Genomic DNA, 25,272 nt, shown 5'->3' with positions numbered 1-25,272 from the left:
ATTAAAATAACCCCTACAGGTACGGCATGTTGCGTATAAGTGTAGTAATGTAATGGTGTGTGAAGAAAGCATCAGGGTTTGTAAAGAAACAAATCCACACAATGTTTTTATTAATAATAACACTCCAGGGCAGATGTAACGTCTTTATTAGTAATATATACATCATATACACATGTACAGTACAATCTAATGTTTCTTCTACATATTCCACTTGTAAAGTGGGGTCAGAGCGCAGGGTCAGCCATTGTACACGGCCCCTGGAGCTGAGAGGGTGAAGGGCCCAACGTAGCACTTTTGGACCAAAAGAACTCTGATTCTTGAACCAGAACTGGTGCAGTCGTAGCCCAGCGGTTAAGGTACGGTGGAGTAGTAATCGTAAGGTCACTGTTGGGCTCTTGAGCAAGGTCCTCAACCCTCAAAGGCTGGACGGCAGAATAGGGATTTGAACCCACAACATTCTGATCAATGCCGCAAAGCTCTACCGACTACACCCACTAGGCCACCACTGTCCTTCCAACAATCAGGTAAGAGCGCGAACGCCGTCCCCGCTATCAGAATTCTGCAGTCGAGATTTGTACAACCGGAGTGCAGTGGCTGAGCCTGGCCGTGGCTGAACCACCTTCCCACCCCTGGCAGGTAATACAGTCACTAAGAAGGTTTTTTATTACAGACCTTCCCCCTATTCGAGTCTCACAATCTGACTAGGGTTCAAGTAAGTGATAACCGGTGATAAATCATGAACTGATCAAACCGTAGACCAATACTCATAATATATTTGTATATGAAAATGCTTCACCAAGCCTATTTTTGGACCTGGATTTCTGTAAAGGGGCTTTGAGGCGACGTTTATTCTAAAAAGCGCTTTCATGATTATCTGTTCTCTCCGACTGGATAACAAACTCAGGACGATGCAGGGTGACACCGCCACAGCCTCCGGGATCATAATCGTAAGGGGGTTACCCCAAGGACACGCACGGTCTTTCTCTGTTTTGACCCTCACTCATCTTATCCACGTGTAAATTCATGCGTTAAAGAGAAGCGACTTCCTATTCCGAAGGATCTCATCCTAAAAACTTGTCGTTTAGGTTCCCAACAGGGGCAACTTGGTGGTACTCCTCCCAACAGGGGCAACTTGGTGGTAAACGTTCCTCCCTCTAGTACCTTTCCTGAGCCACCGCTGTTATCACCGCCTAATGCTAAATAAAATAATGCCTGCGGAACTCTAGCTGATGGTTCCGACCTCGCAGTTGTGCGTCTTGAACGTCCTCCGGTGAGTGAAGTTGCGTTGGCACCGCGGGCAGTGATACGGCTTCTCTCCGGTGTGGATACGCTCGTGTATCTTGAGGGAACTCAAATGAGTAAAATTCCTCCCGCACAGCGAGCAGTAGTACAGCTTCTTCCCGGTGTGAACGCGCTGGTGCTGTCGGAGACTGCTGCTCTGCGTGAACCTCTCCCCGCACTGCGCGCACTGATACGGCTTCTCTCCGGTGTGAATGTACTGATGCTCCTTCAGATAGTTCTGTTTGGTGAAACTCTTGCCGCACTGTGAGCAGTGGTACGGCTTCTCCCCCGTGTGAATGCGCTGGTGCGTGATGAGATTGCTGTGCTGAGTGAAGCTCTTCCCACACTGCGAGCAGCGATAGGGCCTTACGCCGGTGTGAATGCGCAGGTGCTCCTGAAGGTGACTCTGGTTGGTGAAACCCTTGCCACACTGCGTGCACCGGTACGGCTTCTCTCCCGTGTGAATGCGCTGGTGTATCCTGAGGTTGCTGTGCTGAGTGAAACCCTTGCCGCAGTGAGAGCAACGGTAGTGCTTCTCTTCCGTGTGAATGCGCTGGTGTCTGTGTAGAGTACTCAGATGGGTGAAACTCTTCCCGCAGTGCGCGCACCGGTGAGGCTTTTCCCCGGTGTGAATGCGCTGGTGCGCTTTAAGGTTGCTGTGCTGAGCGAAGCTCTTGCCGCAGTCCGTGCAGTGAAAGGGCCTCTCTCCTGTGTGAATGCGCTGGTGGAGCTGGTAATGACTCCTGTTGGTGAAGCTTCGACCACAGTGCGAGCACTCGTACTTCTCTCCGGCGTGAACCTGCTGGATTTGGGTACCGGCGCTCATCTGTTGGCTAGACGAGCTGCTTTTGGTCATCGGAGGCTCATGTTTGATCTCTCCAGACCTCAGGAGTCTCTCGTATTCGCCGTAGTGGCGTCTCCTGAGGTGCTTGTGGAAGAAGATCTGAGACGTGTAGGAAAGGGAACACATGGAGCAGGAGAACACCTGGAACTTCATTCCTAGAGCAAAAAAATGGTATTTTAAATGAAGTCAAACTGATAAATCCACTAAAATCCTTTTGTGTGCAGTAAATGTTAATAATCGGAGCCTTTATTCCCCCAGTTGTAACTTCCTACACCTCTGCAGACCCCCATCCTGACCTAGGAGGGATCTTACAGAGAGTAACGCACTGCTATCTGTGTATCATCCATCCCTTGTGCAGGAGCCTCGACCAGCCAGTGGGGGTCACAATTGCAGCAGCACTGGGGAACCCGTTTAACCCGCTCTCCCACAGACACAGCCGATCGGGGGCTGAGATTCGACCTCCAGGGCTTCAGCGGTGGTGGGCTAGCGCCACCCAAGCGCCTGTGTTCTCAGACACCTCCTCCATAAAGGGACCCTCCATATATATATGCCTGGAGCCTATCCCAGCTTTTCAATGGACGCAGGGCACCCAGTAACACCCTGGACCAATTAACCTGACTGCACGTCTTTGGACTGTGGGAGGAAACCGGAGCTCCAGGAGGAAACCCACGCAGACACGGGGAGAACATGCAAACGCCACACAGAAAGTACCCAGACCGTCCTGCCTAGGGATCGGACCCAGGACGTTCTTGCTGTGAGGCGACAGTGCTGCCCACTAAGCCACTGTGCTGCCCCATATATATACAGTGTATCACAGAAGTGAGTACACCCCTCACATTTCTGCAAATATTTCATTATATCTTTTCATGGGACAACACTATAGACATGAAACTTGGATATAACTTAGAGTAGTCAGTGTACAGCTTGTATAGCAGTGTAGATTTACTGTCTTCTGAAAATAACTCAACACACAGTCATTAATGTCTAAATAGCTGCAACATAAGTGAGTACACCCCACAGTGAACATGTCCAAATTGTGCCCAAATGTGTCGTTGTCCCTCCCTGGTGTCATGTGTCAAGGTCCCAGGTGTAAATGGGGAGCAGGGCTGTTAAATTTGGTGTTTTGGGTACAATTCTCTCATACTGGCCACTGGATATTCAACATGGCACCTCATGGCAAAGAACTCTCTGAGGATGTGAGAAATAGAATTGTTGCTCTCCACAAAGATGGCCTGGGCTATAAGAAGATTGCTAACACCCTGAAACTGAGCTACAGCATGGTGGCCAAGGTCATACAGCGGTTTTCCAGGACAGGTTCCACTCGGAACAGGCTTCGCCAGGGTCGACCAAAGAAGTTGAGTCCACGTGTTCGGCGTCATATCCAGAGGTTGGCTTTAAAAAATAGACACATGAGTGCTGCCAGCATTGCTGCAGAGGTTGAAGACGTGGGAGGTCAGCCTGTCAGTGCTCAGACCATACGCCGCACACTGCATCAACTCGGTCTGCATGGTCGTCATCCCAGAAGGAAGCTGACGCACAAGAAAGCCCGCAAACAGTTTGCTGAAGACAAGCAGTCCAAGAACATGGATTACTGGAATGCCCTGTGGTCTGACGAGACCAAGATAAACTTGTTTGGCTCAGATGGTGTCCAGCATGTGTGGCGGCGCCCTGGTGAGAAGTACCAAGACAACTGTATCTTGCCTACAGTCAAGCATGGTGGTGGTAGCATCATGGTCTTGGGCTGCATGAGTGTTGCTGGCACTGGGGAGCTGCAGTTCATTGAGGGAAACATGAATTCCAACATGTACTGTGACATTCTGAAACAGAGCATGATCCCCTCCCTTCGAAAACTGGGCCTCATGGCAGTTTTCCAACAGGATAACGACCCCAAACACAACCTCCAAGATGACAACTGCCTTGCTGAGGAAGCTGAAGGTAAAGGTGATGGACTAAACCCAATTGAGCACCTGTGGCGCATCCTCAAGTGGAAGGTGGAGGAGTTCAAGGTGTCTAACATCCACCAGCTCCGTGATGTCATCATGGAGGAGTGGAAGAGGATTCCAGTAGCAACCTGTGCAGCTCTGGTGAATTCCATGCCCAGGAGGGTTAAGGCAGTGCTGGATAATAATGGTGGTCACACAAAATATTGACACTTTGGGCACAATTTGGCCATGTTCACTGTGGGGTGTACTCACTTATGTTGCCAGCCATTTAGACATTAATGGCTGTGTGTTGAGTTATTTTCAGAAGACAGCAAATCTACACTGCTATACAAGCTGTACACTGACTACTCTAAGTTATATCCAAGTTTCATGTCTGTAGTGTTGTCCCATGAAAAGATATAATAAAATATTTGCAGAAATGTGAGGGGTGTACTCACTTTTGTGATACACTGTATATATATATATACTGTATATATATATATATATATATTCTATACATACTAGAACAGAACGCCTGTATTTGTCATATATACATAAACATGTGTTCAGTACAATGAAATTCTTTCTTCACATATACCAGCTTGTTTGAAAGCTGGGGTCAGGGCGCATGGTCAGCCATTGCACGGCGCCCATGGAGCAGACAGGGTTAAGGGCCTTGCTCAAGGGCCCAACAGTGACTGCATGGCAAAGCTGGGATTTGAACTCTCAACCTTTCAGTTGACCCATTAGGCTACAACTGTCCCTTTTTTTGTTATATTTTTGAACATTCATATATTAGGACGTAACCTTTTCCTGGGCACTTGTTGCTCCAGATGTGGTTGAATGTGATGCCGAGGTCTCTGGCGTACTCCTCCTCGTACCACACCAGGAGCTCCTGTCTGGGTTCGATGGCTCGACAAGAACGGTAGAGGATCCCCCCCTGATACTGGAACGCCACCAAATTATTTTCTTCGTCATTACAAGCACAATTTACGTACCTGAGGAAATCAGAGCAAAGATAAACAACAAGGGGCTTAAGAGTAAAAGGAAGAAGAGACTGAGCAGATTAGGTTCCTCACCTCATCCAGTTAGAGCGCATCTCATCCTTGCTATCGATGTATTCCTCACACTGTCCAGGCTTGTAAATCTGTAAGAAATACATTTATTTAATTCATCCAGGTTCATCCAGGTTCCCAAAGCACACTACACTGTGTTCCAAATTATTATGCAAAAAGTGTTTAGGAGTGATAAGGTAAGAATTTTTTTGTTTGTCAGTTAAACTCATTGATGGTGATGTGTGTCAGGGCTCTTTATATCACTGAAAGCAATTGCAGACACCTGTGCTAATTAGTTTGGCAGGTGTGTCCAATTAAAGGCAAGACTACTTAAGAAGGCTGTCCCACATTATTAAGCAGCCTACATTTTCAGCCAAAATGGGAAAGAAAAAGGATGTGTCGACTGCTGAGAAGCAACAAATTGTGGAGTGTTTAGGTCAAGGCATGACTACAATCAACATTGCCAAGACACTTCATCGTGATCATCGCACAATCAAGAAGTATGTAGCTGATTCAGAGCACACACGTGTGCGTGCTGATAAGGGAAAATTGAGGACTCTTTCCAACAGGCAATTACGTCAGGTTAAAGAGCAGCTGCAAAAATGCCTTGTCATAGCAGCAGACAAGTTTTTGAAACTGCTGGTGCCTCCAACGTCCCCCGAACAACAAGATGCAGGGTCCTTCAGAGGTTTGCAGCTGTGCGTAAGCCATCCTGTCGACCTCCTCTATCCACTGCACACAAGCAGAAACGGCTCCAGTGGGCCAAACAATACATGAAGACTGACTTCAAAACTGTTTTGTTCACCGATGAGTGCCGTGCAACGCTCGATGGTCCAGATGGATGGAGTGGAGGATGGCTGGTTGATGGACACCCCATGCAAACAAGGCTACGGCACCAACAAGGAGGAGGTGGAGTAATGTTTTGGGCTGGAATCATGGGGAGAGAGATTGTCAGCCCCTTTAGGATCCCTGAAGGGGTAAAGATGACCTCCATAATGTATGTGGAGTTTCTCAAACAGCACTTCCTGCCATGGTTCAAGAAGAAGAACCGTGCATTCCGCAGCAAGATCATTTTCATGCATGATAATGCACCGTCTCATGCTGCAAAGAACACATCTGCATCTCTGGCTGCTATGGGTATAAAAGGGGACAAACTTATGGTGTGGCCCCCATGCTCCCCTGACCTCAACCCCATTGAGAACCTCTGGAGCATCATCAAAAGGAGTGTCTATGATGGCGGGAGGCAGTTCACATCTAAGCAACAGCTCTGGGAGGGTATTCTGTCCTCATGCAAAACAATTGAAGCAGATACCATCCAAAACCTGACAAATTCAATGGACGAGAGAGTTCAGAAGCTCCTTTCGAACAAGGGGTCCTATGTGCAAATGTAACATCACCTAGAATAAAGTTTTGACTTGAAAACTGTTTGATTTCAGTTTGTAATAACCTGCTAATGCTTATAATTTCACAAATGACCATTTTTTTGTTCTTTATAAAAATGAAAAGGTTGAAAACTGCTGTGCATAATAATTTGGAACATGCATTTTGAGTGTTTTATTTTTTTTAAAATATACTGTTATCATTGGCAGTTTGTTCAAAAACCTTTCAATTGTACTCTAATAGTTGATGACTGGAACATTACAATGACTGCAATTCATATAGGTAATTTTGGAAAATCTGAGAAAATATTATTTGCATAATAATTTGGAACACAGTGTAGTCTCTTGCATTTCTGAACCCCTGATTGCAATACCAGAATTAATATTACGTTTACAGCAGCCTGACTTGGCCCTGTACCACTTTTCCACCCAAAAGAATCTTGTTAATGTACCTCATATCTTTGTACAGCTACCTGAGTGCCTGGATGAAAACAGATTAATGGTGGTTGTACATGTATTGCTGAGTTTTCCTTCTTTCCGAGCCTCACTGTCGTCTAAGAAAAGGTTTACGAACATTAAGAACGCTGCTAACTTCCATGCTGTCACATGGGAGCCATCACACGCCTAAAATAAAGTAACTTGCGGGACTTATTGTACTTTAGCGGCTGCTTTTCTGTTCTGGCCGTCTTGTATGCTTGCTCAGTGGTCGTCATCTTCCCCGATTCCCCGAGCCTGATGCGTCTTTATTCCTCTTTCTTCAGCGTCCAGGCTTCACATCCTTCACAAGTGGTTACTAGTCAGACTAAGGTTTTCATCAATCGTGGCATGGTTCGTTCCCACTAACCGCTGTCCATCCCATGCAGGATCAGTGTAGTGCTTCCAGTTTAGTGTTCGCAAAGGAAACCTGCACAGACGCTCGCAGAACTTCGTCAGTTGAGGCTGGTCAATCGGGTTTCAATCAGAAAACTTAAATTCTGTGTTGATTTTTTATGCTTAGGGTCATTAAATTGATTAAAAATTAATCTATGTCCTGAAGCATCCATATTTTAAGTAAATATATCCTAAAACACAGCATAAAGTATAATGATATCAATTAACTAGGTGATATTTTACCTGATCTGCACTATGTGTTGATAGATTTTGGTTTTCCCAATACAATTAATAAAACATCTATAAGAAATTACATTCACTAATTTGCTTTACATTAACTGTTATTAATCATTTCATAATTCTCTCTTAAGAAACTCACTCACCACCCAGGAGTAACCACTGTTCATGGCTTCCTCTCCCTCGACCGGGTCTCCCTGATAGGGTCCGAAGTGTGCGCCAACTGGTATAGCCTCCCCCGTATTAAACACACCCAGGCCTGCATCGGGAATACTGGACTCCCGAACCTCTAGACCAGGTGGAAGGGTTCGTCTGGCCCGGTCAGGATCTCCAATAGGGACAGGAGTATCAGGGATGAAGAGAGGTGGACCGTGAACCTCACACTGGTTAATGAAGAAGGATTTGCAGACCTCACAAACTGAAGAAGAAGGAAATGATGCTCCAATTAATGACATTTAGTGCACAAGAGAAGTAAACAGTTTATTGGGTCTTGTTGCCTTACAGAGGTAGTCTTCATCCTCAGGTTCTTCCTTTTTTATTGTTATCTTCAGGATTTCTTCGTTCTGTTGATCCACAGGATTGATGGCTCCCACAGCGCTGGACGTCCCTGCACCTAAGGTTAACAATTCAAATTTAAAATTCTAATCTTGAGTAAATACATTGAAAAGAATCCTAGACGTTTCATCCTTACAGATGTAGGCTTCATCTTCAGCGTCCTCATTTTTTACAGTTATCTTCTGGACTTCTTCGTTCTGTCGATCCACAGTATTGACGTCACCAACGGGGATAGACGTCTCTCCACTCGACATGGCCTCTGTATTCACATGCGTGCAAAGCTGATGAGCAAAAATCATCCTTATTTAGCATTAATCATTTGCATTAATATGTATTTAACCCCAACAGACTAAAACAGCTTCAGTTTCCACATGATTTTACCTGTGGGAATTTGTGCCCATTTAGTCAACAGTGCATCAGTGAGATTAGGAACCGATGACCAACTAATTTATTCCAAAGGTGATGGGGTGAAGATAAAATAGGTACTTAAAGGACATTAAAACTTATATATCTTATTATCTTTATATAGCTTATTATCATGAAACCACTTTTTATTTTTTTATTTGGTTTAATGTTACCAGCTAGATTAATTCTGATGTCTGGAGCAGGTAGGTTTAACATGATATAATGCAGATTAAATAATTACACTACTTTAATTTATAATATTTAATATAGTCCAGTATTAATTCAGTAATAACCAACTACAAACAGTAATGCTAACGTTGTATGCGGTTCAATCCTAAATAACACTTTCCTGTATACATAGTGCACTAGATGTGATGTACAAGCCATTGTTTTATACACTACATAGTGCACCTCGGTAGGCCGTAAGGAGTATTTTGGGATTAAACAGTTGTCAAATAGCCTAGCAGCTGAGCTAGCAAGTTTCAGTTCAACTCACCTTACAGCGGAACGGAATGAATCACCTCAAATCACACTCACAAACTAACCAGATTTTATTTTAAATAGAATTGTAGTTATATTTCTTCTCAGTCATATTTACATGTAATAATTAGCTTATTTTTGTTTATCAAAGCAACAACCGACATTCCATTTTACCTCAGAATGAGTTTCAACCGAAATCTTTCAAAATAAAAGCAACATATTTTCAGTAATTAAATAATAAAAAACGAATTAAAACAGTTTTCTGTCATTAAATAAAACAAACAAATCAAACACAAGTGAATATTTGTAAAATACATTCTAACAGCAATTGTAAATTTACCCCATGTCACTCAGCGTCCTGCATTATTATTATTATTATTATTATTACTACGTTATAACAGTATTAGTATTAGTTTTTTTATTTGTGTTTGACTTAAGTTTTATTTCTATTATAATTCATGTATTTATTTATTTCTTTAGATAGACTCACTACATAGTTCTAGTTGTACTTTGTCTTGTTTAACCATGAACAATCTTTATTTGAACCTTTTGGATTGAAAGGTCAGTTAAGGTACTGGACTAGCAATCGGAAAGTTGCCGGTTAAAGCCCCACCACCGCCAAGTTGCCACTGTTGGGCCCCTGAGCAAGGCCCTTAATCCTCAATTGCTCAAAATCCTGTTCAGTCATAACTGTAAGTCACTTTGGAAAAGATTGTCTGCTAAATGCTGAAAATGTAAATGTAATGTAAGTGATTGATTGATTACTGATCCCCCGAATGGAAATTGCACTCTTACAGCAGCAAGTAACAATCACAAGGATCACACAAAAAACACGTCAGTGTAGTGCAAGGCAGTAAAATGAAATGTAAATTAAAATGTAATGCAAAAATAAGATATAAAAATCTAAATATAAAATATAAAAAATAGAACATATAATGAAGAACAAAAAACTAAAGTGGTAAGCCTAAAAGGTGCTGTTTATAGACATTATGTGTGCAAATAAAACAGTACCAAGTGTAAATGTGCATAGCAATCATTTTTTGTATTTATTTTACCATTACTACTAGTTTTACCTCTACTTTTAGGAATTTCTTATCATCTTTTATGCCTCACACCCTGGATACGAACTTTTTAACCTCCTACCCTCTGGCAGGCACTACAGAGACCTACACACAAAACCAAACAGACACAGTAACAGTTTCTTCCTAATGCGATCAAACTTATTAATAACAAAATAAACTGTTGTTTACATGCCACACAGCATTTTACACATACTGTATAATACTGTCATTTCATTTTAATCTGTACTATTTATCTTATGCTATTTTTATATTTTCTGTATATATGCAAAATTCTGCCTAGCATGTTAAATCTGTACATTATCTACATATAGTTTGGTCTGTATTTTGTATTGTTTGTTTATTGTGGAGAGAGAACAAAAACAAACTCCTTGTGCATGTAAACATACTTTGCGAATAAAGCTGATTCTGATTTAGGGCTTTTTATCTTTAAAAGCTTGACTGCAGTATACAGGTGCCTTTAAACAGAAGATGAACTTTTCTTTGTTTACACAACTCTTAAGTGTGGGTGCTGCACAGAGATGAGGTCCTGGGAACCTGGATTTGAACCCGTCACTGTGTGGTAAGGGTTTTCTCCAGGTACTTCAGTTTCCTCTGAATGTGTGAGTAGGTGAATAAATGACTGTGTAAAGGATCCATACCCTGACCACGTAAACTTTCCACCCTGACCCTGATCAGGATGAAGAAGTTATTGATGATGAATGAATATTTTCTCCTCGTGTTTCCACTCCAGCACAGCTGATGGCGGAAATGCACAGCAAAGTTGTATTGCAAACCACTAATACACAATGAAGAAGACGAGGCGTCGGTGTCGAGTTTATCTGTGAGTGTAGATTTGATGCTCTGTAAATGTAAATATGTTTACCAAAATATGTTATTATTACAGCTAGATGTGATGGAGGGAAAATAAAACCTCTGTGTTATGTGATTATTTAAAGCGATGCGGTCCATTCTGATTAAGGTGTGTTTCAACTCAAGGTTTTTCGAATAACTGTTGATGGTTCGGTTTCAAATAGCTCCATGCATTTTATAGAGGTGCACTATATAGTGTGTACAGCAAAGGCGTGTACACTCTATCTAGTGCACTTTGTTTATATAAAACAGTTAATTGAGACTCGGCCTTAGTTAAACGGTTCTGTGTGTTGATTGTGTGGCACATCTGAGGGCTTAAACCACGCGTATGGATTTGTGTGTTATTGAGTTAACTTCAAGATTAATTCTAGTTTAAAAGTATAATAAAGAATTATTTATATGTATATCCATCATTTTAAGTACAATGACAACTTGCTTCTTTCTGAAATATTGAACTGGGGTTTAATGTGGGGTCATACGAGCTATAAACCTATTAAAACATGAATAAAATGGTCAGATAACTTTATTTAAAGTAATGACACTTAAATATAAAAATATTTTGGGTAATAATCCTGATGTCAACTCAAACCAGCTGGAATTTGCAATGTTTTATTTGCACTAAACAGTAAAACGATCCTTAACTGTAGTACAGGAAAAGTGATTAGATGATTGGATTAAAGAACTAAAGATTAAATTTACTTAAAAAAATAAAACATTTATGTGTAAAATACAAGTAAAAACCCTGAGATATATGTCGTTTATACAGTGAGTATGACAACTGACTAAAGTGGCGACATTTAAAATCCCTGGGTTCACTTACTAATCACTTACTGTGTATTCTGGATCGGATGTCAATTCATCACAATGGCATTACAAATCAGTGTCTTAAATCTCTTCCTTTCTTCTTTCAATGAAATTATCTGGTTCTAATTAATGTGGAGGCTTCAGACCTTTAGCTCCAACATCAATGAAACCTCTTTGAAGACTCTTTGAATGCTTGGTTATAATCATTCATACTGTATAACATCATTGTTCCCAGAATCACGACCTACTGGACCTTTAACAATGGAATCAGCAGTAGCTGGACCAGTCGCTTCCCTAAAGCCTCCGCACGATCCTGCCTCTGCTTACCCACAGGTAAAAATCACATATCAAACGTGTAAGTTGATAAAATATGCAGAATAAGTGCCCTGATTAGTAGGACAGTGTGCGATTTGGGACACAACACCCTAATGTTTGTCTACTCAGCTTGCAGCGAGAAAACAGGAAAAATAAGTTGTTTAATAATAACATATGTATAACATACTTATCATTATCACATTACTTTTAAAAATGCGAAGATGCCAAATATATTTAGGCATGAGTGAAGTGCAAATATCCCAAAAATCATTCTAGTACTGTACAGTTTGTTACTGTACAACTAACAAACACACATATTTCAGATTGCAGCTTGGATTTGTTGAGGTGGTCCTGAATTCAACTGGTTTTTCTGGTGCAAAGTGGCATCCGTCACCATTTCTGCTTAATAACATGCTTTACAAACCCCCTCCCCTTCAGTGTTAGTTGCTTAGGAGCTTTATTTTTATGGTTTGATTATAAAATTCATTTTTAGGTACGGTTTCAGTAGCATGTCGTAAACTCCAGATGCTTATTTTTGTAGTTAGAGTTAGAGATGTGTGAGTAAAGAACCTGATGTTTAAAATCTGTGTTTATGTTTTATGGTTCTTTGCTCATCAGCTTTGCGAGGGTATGAAGACAGAAACAGGTTCAGGTGGAGGAACGACCGGCTCTGTGGATCAACAAAACAAAGGATTCCAGAAGATAACGATAAAAAAAGAAGAAGAACCCAAAGATGAAGACGTCCTCTGTAAGATTACAGAGTCCTAATTATCATTCAGCAACCATCAGTCCACCAATACTGACAGATTGTGTTTTGTACCTTATATTTTTACTTGAGATGAAATTTGAATTAAATTGACTAAACTTAATTTCAGGTGCAGAAACATCCAGCCTGGTGAAACACGTCCCCGCTGTGGATCCACATGGTGATGAAATCCTGAAGATAACTATAAAAGAGGAAGAAGAGGAAGATACAGACCACCTCAGCAAGGGCAAGTTAGAGTTCAGTTTATTTTGTATATAAGGTTATTTGGGAAATCCATCATATCCCTAATGTAATACACTTAAACAGGCCATGATCTAAACTACTTCTTACATTGATATGAAGCAAAACAAATGCCCTGCTCACATAAAAGACTTTCTCAATTGTTGCAGTCACAAGTACCTGCTAGTCCAGAGCACTTCAGTTCTCTAGGTTGAGGACATTAAACTAGATAAACACCAACCTGGAACTGAACATTCCAATCCAAGTCAACCGACGGCGTCTCCTTTAGATTTTGACTGATTGTCGACCCAAGTCGACACTACCATACTTGCTGTGTGCAGGACCTCAGTCGTATCTGGTCCAGTCACTGGTTGGCGGAGTCTTAAAAAATGCCGTCAGAGGCCGAAAGTTTTCCACGACCCAAATCATCAAAAGTTTGGTGATACTTAAAACTGGCACAAAACTAAAAGCTGGTTTGTTCACTGCAAAGCTTTGATGGTACCAAAGCAGCACCAGCGCCATGTTGCACATCTATATTGTTTCATTAAGCTTCTTAATCGTGGAGATCTTGGAATAGCGTATTTCTTGGCGAGTTCAGTTAGAAAAGCGCAAAAAGCTTCTCGTTTGAATGAGCCTTAACACTCACCACTGTGTTTACATGGTTTAGAATGTGAAGTAAGTGTTGAGTGAATGTGCAGGTTAGAATCTGGGCTCATTCTGTCATTACTGTACGTTGGACTTAATGAGACGTGGCTACATCTAACTATTTTATTTCTGCTGTAAGTTTAGCCACTTTGCTTTGTGTACAGAACACCATAAACACGTGCTGCACTCTGTTTAATATGGAGCACTTGAGAATGTGATATTATGAACATAAACCCTGTTTACATTTAGTTCTGTGTTAGATTATTATGATGTACAGTTTGTTGTTAAAATAAAAGAAGCTTAAATGAGATTCTGAATTACATTTGTTGGAGGAAAATTAATCGTTTAGATTAATAGACTAATCGGTAAAATAGGTATAGATTAATCAATAGAAAAATAGTTGTTAGTGGCTCTAGTTTATGCAGGATTTTACAGTGTATTGTAAGACAATCATACGTCTTTTAAGCTTTGAGCCTTGAGTTTGGCACGTGCTGTAGATAATAGAAAATATATACTGTATATAACCCTACAAAAGTAAACAGTTTGATTTTATTCAGTGTTTTTCCTTTTGTTCTTCAGAATTAAGCATCTTCTCCTGCTCCCTGTGCTCACGGTCCTACACATCTCAGATTTACCTTCACAAACACCTCAGAAGTTGCCACGATAGTGAACATGAGAGAGAACTCATACATGGTCTCACACATGGTCTCACACGTGGTCCCTATAGCTCTCTCCAGAACAGCACCTCTAGTGGAGAAAAGAGAAAGGGAATTCACCAGTGCTCTGAGTGTGGGAAGAGTTTTATCAACCAAAGTCTACTGAAAACACACCAGCGCATTCACACGGGAGAGAAACCGTATCACTGCTCACACTGCGGGAAGAGTTTCGCTCAACAGAGCAATCTTCAACAGCACCAGCGCATTCACACGGGAGAGAAGCCTTATCGCTGCCCGCAGTGCGGCAAAAGCTTCACCCAACAGATCAATCTTCAGCGGCACCAGAGCATTCACTCGGGAGAGAGGACGTTTCACTGCGTGCAGTGCGAGAAGAGCTTCACTCAAAAGCACGCTCTCCAGCGGCACCAGCGCATTCACACCGGCGAGAAGCCGTACCTCTGCTCGCAGTGCGGTAAGAGCTTCATGCAGCCGTCTCACCTCCAGCAGCACCAGCACACTCACACAGGAGAGAAGCCGTATCACTGCGCACAGTGCGGGAAGAGTTTCACGCAGCTGTGTAATCTCCAAGAACACCAGCACGTTCACACGGGAGAAAAGCCGTATCAGTGCCCGCAGTGCGGGAGGAGTTTTTCTCAGAAGCGTGCGCTACAACAGCACCGGCGCGTTCACACGGGAGAGAAGCCGCATCGCTGCCTGCTGTGTGGGAAGAGTTTCACACGACCGGGTCACCTCCAACAGCACCAGCACATTCACACAGGAGAGAAACGGTACCAGTGCTCTGAGTGCGGGCGGAGTTTCATGAGGCAAAGTCACCTTCAACAGCATGAGTTCGTTCACACAGGGGGGAGGCCTTTCTTCTGCTCACAGTGTGGGAAGACTTTTACTCAGAAGCGTGCCCTCCAAAGACACCAGCGCATTCATACGGGAGAAGCAGCCACAGTGCCGCTAGTGCTAACAGTGTAGGAAATGGTAGGAAATGAACTAATCAAACTTGCTGTTAAAGCCACATATCTAGCACCTTCATATTAGTTACCATGTTAAAGATCCTGAACCCTTGGTTCTTGTGCAGGTCTGGAAAATAAGTCGCCCTCTTGGTACTCATTCTGTTGCCCGACTCTTAATAGACTTCGCTTGCTCTAAGGTCTGCATTCAGCCACGTTACTCTTTATTTAGTTGAAGCTTTTTGTGGATTCAGAACCCCGAGCTGCAGAACCAGCACACGTGAAGTAAATCCAGTTAAACACAGATACATGTGGAGCTTTTAGACTGGATTTGATGGTTATTTCACACAGATGTTTGTTCATGTCGTGGAACTTTAATGATCTTTTATCGCTCGAGTCGAGCGCTGAGCAAATCGGCTATTTGCGTCGAGGGTCGCGGTGAGAGCGAAGCGCAAAACGCTTCTCATCTCAATGAACTACAGAAAACAACAACTGTGACAAACACGTCTACGTCTGCTTATCACCGACAGCTGATCCATGCTTTTTACATAAGAACGAACATCTGTAACAACAGCACAAATCCCCACAGGTAATCTACACTCTCCACCATCACATCACTACTCTTTACTTTTGTTATGTAACGCCCACCGTTGATGACGCAGGCCTGGTTCCCAAAAACTGGTGGTAACGCGGGTCGGTTCTCTACAAAACACCAAGGCTTTCAAATTGTTTCGTGATTAAGGTGTAGAAAGGCAGGTAAACCTCATATGTGAGGCTCAGATCAGTGTGCTGCTCCTCATGAGTGTTTATGTGACATATTATTGGTTTGAGATTGTTCTCTAATCGTAAATAAAATATTTTTATTAGTTAACATGTCTCCTGTCCTGCCAATTACATTATTACATTATTTATATTTATATACACTCTTTCACAACTAGATACATGTCTAATTTTTAAATCAGGAAAACCACAGTTGCAAAACTGCAGATCTTGTGGGGTGTTCCCGGTCTGCATTGGTCAGTATCTATCAAAAGTGGTCCAATGATAGAACAGTGGAACTGGCAGCAGGGTCATGGGCGGCCAAGGCTCACTGATGCATGTGGGGAGAAAAAGGCTGGACAGACGAGCTACTGTAGCTCAAACTGCTTAAGTTCATGCTGGTTCTGATAGAAAGGTGTCAGAATACACAGATCATCACAGTTGCAGGGCTGTTTTGGCAGCAAAAGGGGGACCAACACAATAGTAGAAAGGTGGTCATAATGTTATGCCTCATCGGTGTACATTACTAACCAAACAATGGTAGTTACATGCTGCATTTTTATTAAACTTACATTATGAAGTCAACAGCTTTGGAAATGATTCCGCATCTAACGTATACCCGCATCTTGGGCAAAGGATACAAAAAGCTTTCAGTTAAAGTTCTTCTGTGGGACCAGATTAGATGGACTAGCCTTCAATCCCCATGTACATCAGTGAACCTTTGGTGCTCATGACCCTGTCGTCGATTCGCTTGTTGTCTTGAACCAATACTGGTAGGTTATAAATATGGATGCAAATTTCTTTGATAACATTAACCAATCATCATTAGTCAATAGCTAACTAGTAACCGACAAGCATATAGTGTCCCATCAAAGTATAAAACACATGACATAGTGTCTTATAAACAAGTCTTAATGCTTTATTTAATGGAAAGAGTGAAATGTGGTGAAAGTGTCAGTAATGTAAAACATAAACATTTAGAATATAGATGTTACACAAGAAAAGAAATAAAGATGCAGTCGGTGTATTAATGCTCTTCCTGACATTATTAGTGTAGTTATTACAGTAACTGATGTAATACATGTTCAGATTTGTACCATTATTCTGGAACATGGAGCAAAATATCCACAGTTCATGTAAACTGTCCTGAAAAATAAGGTCAGATGAAGACAAAGATTAACAGTTAGACAGTTAACTGGATTGGAGAATTTATTAGCACGATTGAGGGTTCTTACAGCAGTGTGTTTGCAGAAGAACAGAACTGTGGGCCTCCCTTTATACTGCTCTAGTCACATTATTTTCAGCACATTTATAGTTTCAGCGCTTCCTCTAAAGCTTGGCTGTAAGCCGTTCTGTGGTAACTGTTGTTCCTTATCTGCTTACAACATCCTGCAACGACTTAAGACAGACGTGTTGCTCATCTCTGTACTTTCCACTCCAGCCGTGCTTGCTCAAGAACCAATACGACTATGAGGATTTTATGCACAAGCAGCATAATACTAATATTCAAATTACACCCACCATGCATAACATTATGACCACAGGTGATGGGAGAAGATAGCAAGCCGGCGGATGCAGTGTGATGCTTTGCCACGAGGCAAAAATGCTTCAGGAACGATTTGAGGAGCACAACGACGAGTTTGTGGTGTCGACTCGGCCTCCAAATTTCCCAGATCCAGTTTGTGTCTGTGGGACGTGCTGGACAAACAAGTCCGATCCATGGAGGCCTAAAGGATCTGCTGGTGACATCTTGGTGCCAGATACCACAGCACACCTTCAGGGGTCTAGTAAAGTCCATGCCTCGACGGGTCAGGGCTGTTTTGGCAGCAAAAGCGGGACCAACACAATATTAGGAAGGTGGTCATAATGTTATGCCTGATCGGTGTATACTGAGCATAAAATCTAACCCTTCCATTTCAAAACAAATAAGGATACATAAAGATCCATTAGTGATTTGATTCAAAATAAGCATCAGCTGTTGGAAATGACGAGTCTACCTGGTGTCTACCATTAACCTGAACAACGACTTATTTGTCGTTATTGGTGAACCAGTTAATCATTAACATCCCTTAAACAAACCACTGCATGCTGGGAAGCCCACAAGATGCTCTGAGATGCTGTTGGAGATGTTCTGACCCAGTCGTCCAGCCACTACAACCTGACCCTTGTCAAAGTCGCTCAGATCCTTAAGCTTTCCCATTTTTCCTGCTTTCAAACATCAAGAACTGACAGTTCATGTGCTGCCTAATATATCTTACCAGTTGGCTCTGTTAGGACAACTGTGTGTCTTATATGTAGTGGAATGACCGAAGCTGCGTCCACACTTTGAGCAATAATATGGCTTCTCTCCGGTGTGGATGCGCTGGTGACGTTTGAGATTACTCAAGTGAGTGAAACTCTTGTCACAGTAAGAACAGTGATAGGGCTTCTCGCCCGTGTGAGTGCGTTGGTGTTTTTGGAGAGCACTTTGTTGGCTAAAGCTCTTTCCGCACTGTGAGCAATGGAATGGCTTTTCTCCTGTGTGAATGCGCTGGTGGGTCTGGAGAGAGCTCTGCGTCGTGAACCTCTTCCCACAAAGTAAACAGTCAAAGAGCTTTTCTCCTGTGTGGATGCGCTGGTGTGTCTGGAGATTGCTCAGCTGGGTAAAACTTTTTCCACACACTGAGCAGTGATATGGTTTCTCTCCTGTATGAATGCGCTGGTGTCGCTGAAGAGCACCGTGTTGCGTAAAACTCTTCTCGCACAGCGAGCAGCGATACGGTTTCTCTCCGGTGTGAATGCGCTGGTGTCCTTGGAGATCACTCTGGTTGGTAAAACTCTTCCCACAGTGTGAGCAGGGATAGGGCTTTTCTCCCGTGTGAACGCGCTGGTGTCTTTGAAGATGAGTACTCTGAATAAAACTCTTTCCACATGTTAAGCAGTGATAGGGCTTCTCGCCTGTGTGTATGCTCTGGTGTCGACGAAGTGTCATCTGATGGGTAAAACGTTTTCCACACTGCGAGCAGCGATATGGTTTCTCGCCCGTGTGAATGCGCTGGTGAGTCCTGAGATTGCTGTGGTAGGTGAAAGTCTTGCCACAGTCTATGCAGTGGTAAATTCCTTTCTTCATTCGTTTGTAGTGGACAGAAGTAACTTGCTGACTGCTTGAGCTTCTTGGCAGCTTTGGGTCCTCATGGTCGAGCTCTTCTGAGGTTTGCAGTATCCCGTATTCGTCCCTGTGGCATCTCATTGTGTGTTTGCGAAGGTACATTTCTGATGTGTAGGAAAGTGGGCACAGCGGGCAGGAAAATACTTCTAAGAGGCGGTCATTCCCTCCTAGAGCAGAAAAAGAAAATTAGATTCATGAAAATGTGGTTATGTAGCGCCCCGATGTCCACAAACGTTAATCTTTTATTGTTGTAAAAATATAACTTCAGGTTTTGTGAGTTTTGGACTCTTAACTCTTGACTCTTTTTGACTGAGTTTTTTTAACCAGAACTTAGGTGGAGTAACACCAAGTACAAATCACATACAAGACACCCAGTTATCCTCTCAGATTCTTGAAAGCTACAAGGAGTGGAATCAAATATAAATCTAAGCCTAGGTATAGAAGAAAGTCCATGATGGTAGCCAGGGAAGAAATGTTCAAGATCAAGACCAAGACATCATGACCCATGGTTAGCTAGTGGATGTTCATCCTTAGCAAATCGATGCACTTCTGTCCCGTGTGAATGCGCTAATGTGTTTTGAGGTTACTCTGTTGATTAACTCTCAACACTGTAAACACTGATGTATTATTGTAGGTGTAGTTTTAAGATTTAATAAAATGCTTCCCATGGACATTCTAGTGTGCATTCAACTACTTGAGCTTGGTGTTGGCTTAATATTTATCATCATAGTTTCTTCTTTTGTTTGTAAAGGTAAATTTGAGACTTTTAGGAAAGAGGACATCGTGAGCAAGAAAACACCTCTAACCTGTCCTCCTTTCCTCAAGCAGACCCAGTTAGAACTGGTTAGAACTATTAGAACTGGTGTCCTAATACAATCCTACTCCCAGAGACTATCAAAGCTTAAAGTACAAGGGATAATGTCAAACAATATGACTTGCCTTGGCTTGATCTCATTACTCATGAAATTAGATCAAGAACCAGGCGCTCAGGTGGCGCAGCGGTCTAATGCACAAGCTCACCACTGCTGAGACACAAGTTTGTTATTGACAGCCAGGCACCTACACAGACATGGTTGGCTGTCAGTCAGAAGGAACGGTTGAAGGGATTCCTTATTGCTGCCTGGCTGGACGAAAACGCCTGCACAGGGATGGTGAATAACAGAAGGGGAATGGATAACTCTGTACAAAAACTCATCTCTGACGGATGAAAAGAAGAGGTTGTCAACTGAACACATGGGCAACTAGATTAAGAAAAATGCAGAAATAGAATGTAAAAAATCAAGCTGCACATCGCAGGGATATAATGGAAAAACATCCTTGATAAAGTAGTACCCAGTACCAGCTTCGGGTAGAGTAAAAAAATATTGAAGCCTGTTGGTAGTTGGTAAAATATATTTTTTAATTTCCATACTTGTGCAGAGCAAAATGAATACTGAATGCCACAAAGGTCACAAGGAATAGAACTGCACCTCATTACAAGGGTCACATTTAATTTGCAGATGCAGAATGTCCATGAGTGTAACAATGTAAGCTCCATATCCATAAATGCACATTTTGTCATGGGTAGGTAAGTAAATAAGTCACATGGGATATATCATGTTGTAGACTTTTATTACACCTAAATACATCAACAATACATAATGCCTAAAACTGCTGAACAGGTAAACACAAGTACAACAACCTTCCTGGAAGAGTAAAAAGGCACTGCGACCTAGTAATAGCTGAAGGAAAAAGCATTTGAGATGATGTCTTTTAGCATGTATGATATTCTCTTTTCTGGATATGGAAATGAGGATGTAGCATGATTAAATATCTTGATGAACGTTTGTATTGGGATACCTCATCTAAACCTGCTTGCTTGTTTTTCTGTTCACTTGAACAGTCAGGCATAAGAAACTTGTTTTTTTTACATATTGACACAGATGTTACTTATCAGTTGTTCTTCACACAGTATTTTATTTGGACTTGTTTGTGAGTCAGATTAGGGCTTCCGGGAAAACATCTATGTTCGTATAACCCTTCCCAGAATAATGGTTTAGGAACAGAGCCATATTTCCAAATCAGGGAGAGGTGTCTGCATCTGGGGGTGGGGTGACCGGCCAGCAAATTTACTGAAAAGCTCAATTATTGCTCATATTTCTTAAACTAAAACTTGATCACACAAATGTAATTCTTGAAAAAGACTATGAGACCACACCATGCTGAAGATCACAAAATAACACGACAGCATCAACACACATATCTCACGAGTCTACAAAGAAAGGCCCAATATCTGACATCAACTGTACTGGAGCTTTTAGTAGGCTGTCTAGGGTAAAACAGAAAATGTGCTGAACTCCAGATTCATTATAACAGTTTAATAATTCATTGCTTGTCCATGAGGACGAAGACCAAAATACATAAGACAGTATAGACGTGATGTTACCTTAAACACATTTGTCACCACATTCATGTGTCTTAAATGTTCTTGAATGAGTGAAGCGGTGTCCACACTGTGAGCAGTGATACGGCTTCTCTCCTGTGTGAATGCGCTGATGTATCTTAAGATTACTCAGCTGAGTAAAACTCCTCCCGCAGTGTGAGCACGGATACGGCTTCTCTCCCGTGTGAACGCGCTGGTGTATGTGGAGAGTACTTTGTTTTGTGAAGCTCTTCCCACACTGCAAACAGTGATGTATCTTTTCTCCCGTGTGAGTAAGCTGGTGTGTTTGTAGAGTACAATTGTGAGTGAAGCTTTTCCCACACTGCATGCACCGGTAGAGCTTCTCTCCTGTGTGAATGCGCTGGTGCATTTTAAGATTGCCCTGCTGAGTGAAACTCTTCCCACACTGCGAGCACTGATACGGTTTCTCTCCTGTGTGAACGCGCTGGTGTCGTTGAAGCGTAGTCTGGTCGGTAAAACTCTTCCCACACTGTGAGCACCGATACGGCTTCTCTCCTGTGTGAATGCGCTGGTGTCGCTGAAAACTAATTTGCTGAGTGAAACTCTTGCCACATTGTAAGCAGTGATACGGCTTCTCTCCTCTGTGAATGCGCTGGTGTCGCTGGAAACTGATCTGGTGAGCAAAACTCTTCCCGCATTGTAAGCAGTGATACGGCTTCTCTCCTGTGTGAACGCGCTGGTGTGTTTTAAGATTACTCTGGTGAGCAAAGCTCTTCCCACAGTCTGCGCAGTGGTAAAGTCCTTTCATTTGTTTGTAAACGTCATCGCTGCGAGGAGTATCTGAGCTTCTAGTCGGCTTAGGCTTCTCAAATCTAACGTCTTGTGATTTTTGCAGCTTCTCGTGATCATCGTAGTGGCATCTCCTCATGTGTTTGTGAAGGTAAATTTGAGATGAATAGTTAAGTAGGCACACGGAGCAGGAGAAAACTTGTACACGAGTGTCATTCATTCCTGAATCGGAGAAAAAAAAAAAAAAAAAAGCGAAATTCAAATCAGGTTCTGTGAATTTCGGGTGCCCAAAGACATCCGTAAGCTCAATCACATCAACTTTGTTCAAAGCTCTGACAAGACCTGATTATTAGAGCTAGTTCTACTTGTAATGTATGTTCCATTCCATTCCTACTGAGTGCCAAAGTAAAACAGAGCACTCATCTATGGATACAGATTGGCGCTCATATACACCCGAGCAGGCATAACATTCTGAGCACTGACAGGTGAAGTGAATAACACTGATCATCTCTTCATCCTGGCACCTGTTAGTGGGGGGATATATGAGGCAGCAAGTGAACATTTTATCCTCAACGTTGATGTTAGAAGCAGGAAAATGGGCGAGCGTGAGGATCTGAGCCAGTTTGACGAGGGCCAAATTGTGATGGCTAGACGAGTGGGTCAGAGCATCTCCAAAACTGCAGCTCTTGTGGTTCAAGTGGTCCAAGGAAGGAAAAGTGGTTTGGTGGTGGAGATCCATAGATAGTCTGGGGGTCTGGGCAGTCCGGTGCTCTCATGCTGTCTCTGCGTGTTGTCTTTTGGCTGCGCCTGGTTTCTGACCCCTAGTTTGGGGGTTCTAAGTCATAGAAACTTGTGGTGATAAGGGATGTTGGGTTGCCGTCGTTCTGCCTCTCTTGTCAGAGCACTCAGGTTTGATGACCGTGGGGAGCACCCACGTGCTGATGTCCTGTGAAAGCCTTCATGACCTTGTTACCTGCTCGCTCTCCCTTTTAGTTATGCTGTAATAATTAGGGGTGCCGGAGTCTCATGCTATTTATTATTTGTTGTTTTACCTCGAGGTGGTTCTGACGGAAACCTGTTTTACCCACCCGAGGTCAAAGACCGCAAGTCGAGGCTGCTGCTGGTGTGACTTTCAAAACTATGTCCCTACACACGTCTCAGAAATAATTAAAGCAAAAAATACATGTCTTATTTAATTTAAATGTAAATAAGAGCTTACAGATGAATGAGATTAATGTTTTTAAGTTCCTGCTCTGATAGCCAGTGGAAGGCAGTGAAGGAGCCTACGTACCTGACAATACAAAATAGTATAAAACTAATTTAAAGTTTTAAGACGTCTTCCATGTTATTAAACATGCCACAAGTCGGTTCACAATGTCTATTTCAGAAGCTTTAAGGTTCACATTTTCCTTGCTTCCATGTCAAACCCAATCAGCAAGTAACGGGGTGAAGAGAAATGCCAAATCCGACCCTATAAAACATCCAAAATCAATGTCAAGATCATACACACAAAACAACACAAGAAGGTTTGTACTTAACCCTTTGTGGAGCACTTTTTGTTCCACATGTGGTCGAACGTCATGCTGAGATCTCTGGCATACTCCTCCTCATACCACACCAGCAGCTCCTGTCCTGGTCCTATGGGTCGACAGGAACGGTAGTAAATCCCCCCACGATACTGGAACGCTAGCAGATTCTGCTCATCATCGTTGCGAGCACAGTTCACATACCTGAGAATTAAACGTACAGTAAAATCGCTGATTATAAACAAAGAGCCCAGAGCCGACAAAACGTGGTGCATTTCTTACCTCATCCAGTTTGCATTTATCTTTCTCTGAGCATCGATGTATTCTTCATTCTGTCCACGTTTGCATATCTGCAGAAAACATTGTGTTTATAGTTTGCACAGGAGCTGTGAGAACAAGAATAGTGTTCCATGCAGATACTTGAAAGTTATGAAGGCAAATTTGATGTTCTACCCAGATTAGCATATTTAGAGGTGTCCGAAAACCCTGCGTGATGGACTGAAGATTTGCCCATTAAACATTACTCCATCAGTAGTGTCCCATATTTAATTCAATGTATTATAATATAATTTATATGCAAATTACATGTACAGATAAAGACAATTCCGTCATATTTACTGTTCATAATAAATGTATGTTGATATTAAAGAAACTCACTCACCACCCAGGAGTAACCACTGTTCATGGCTTCCTCTCGCTCGACCGGGTCTCCCTGATAGGGTCCGAAGTGTGCCCCAACTGGTATAGCCTCCCCCGTATTAAACACACCCAGGCCTGCATCGGGAATACTGGACTCCCGAACCTCTAGACCAGGTGGAAGGGTTCGTCTGGCTCTGTCAGGACCTCCCATGGGAACGGGGGTATCGGGAATGAAGAGAGCTGGACCGTGAACCTCACACTGGTCGATGTAGAAGCATTTGCAGACCTCACAGACTGAAGGGAAAGTAACGATGCCCGAATTAAGAACATCAAATGATATGTATTATCTAGTCAATAAGAACTTTTACTTCAGGATTTAACAGTAAAATTACTGCTATATAAATCACAGCCAAGCAATTTTAGTACGCTAAGTTACGCTGATGTTCTACTTTTTAAATTGGATTTATTTAGAAATTGAGGATATTAATGAAAGTAGATGCATTTGAAATATCTGGACTCTAAAATGTACTGCTGTCTTACAGAGGCAGTCTTCATCCTCATCTTCCTCTTTTACAGTTATTTTCAAGATTTCTTCATTTGGTTCATCCACTGCGACGTGTCTCACAGAGCCGGACGTTCCTGCACCTGAATTTAAGTAAAAAGTAAGTAAAAGAGTTGTTGAGCCTGTTGTACGACTGTCCA

At 42.4% G+C, this 25,272-nt stretch overlaps 1 protein-coding gene across 1 annotated transcript in view; it reads right to left on the bottom strand.

The window, feature by feature from the left end:
• Positions 1-130: 130 nt before the first annotated feature.
• The window catches only part of LOC134317507 (uncharacterized), a 26,201-nt gene continuing 1,059 nt past the window's right edge, over positions 131-25,272 (bottom strand). Inside the window, exons 3-18 of the mRNA XM_062998207.1 lie at positions 25,111-25,215; positions 24,593-24,864; positions 24,214-24,281; positions 23,945-24,135; positions 18,344-19,400; positions 17,183-17,231; positions 15,115-15,198; positions 14,579-15,030; positions 14,344-14,455; positions 11,791-11,826; positions 8,280-8,424; positions 8,091-8,201; positions 7,735-8,006; positions 5,127-5,194; positions 4,855-5,045; positions 131-2,280 (exon numbers count right to left, since the gene is read on the bottom strand). Coding sequence (XP_062854277.1) covers positions 1,223-2,280; positions 4,855-5,045; positions 5,127-5,194; positions 7,735-8,006; positions 8,091-8,201; positions 8,280-8,424; positions 11,791-11,826; positions 14,344-14,455; positions 14,579-15,030; positions 15,115-15,198; positions 17,183-17,231; positions 18,344-19,400; positions 23,945-24,135; positions 24,214-24,281; positions 24,593-24,864; positions 25,111-25,215 — 4,271 coding nt within the window. The 3' untranslated portion in view covers positions 131-1,222. The remainder of the gene's footprint in view (positions 2,281-4,854; positions 5,046-5,126; positions 5,195-7,734; positions 8,007-8,090; positions 8,202-8,279; positions 8,425-11,790; positions 11,827-14,343; positions 14,456-14,578; positions 15,031-15,114; positions 15,199-17,182; positions 17,232-18,343; positions 19,401-23,944; positions 24,136-24,213; positions 24,282-24,592; positions 24,865-25,110; positions 25,216-25,272) is intronic.

The sequence above is a fragment of the Trichomycterus rosablanca genome, chromosome 7 (genome assembly GCF_030014385.1).
Source record: "Trichomycterus rosablanca isolate fTriRos1 chromosome 7, fTriRos1.hap1, whole genome shotgun sequence".
NCBI lineage: Eukaryota > Metazoa > Chordata > Actinopteri > Siluriformes > Trichomycteridae > Trichomycterus > Trichomycterus rosablanca.
The sequence above is the reverse complement of the archived record's forward strand: the minus strand, read 5'-3'. Positions and strand labels throughout refer to the sequence as shown.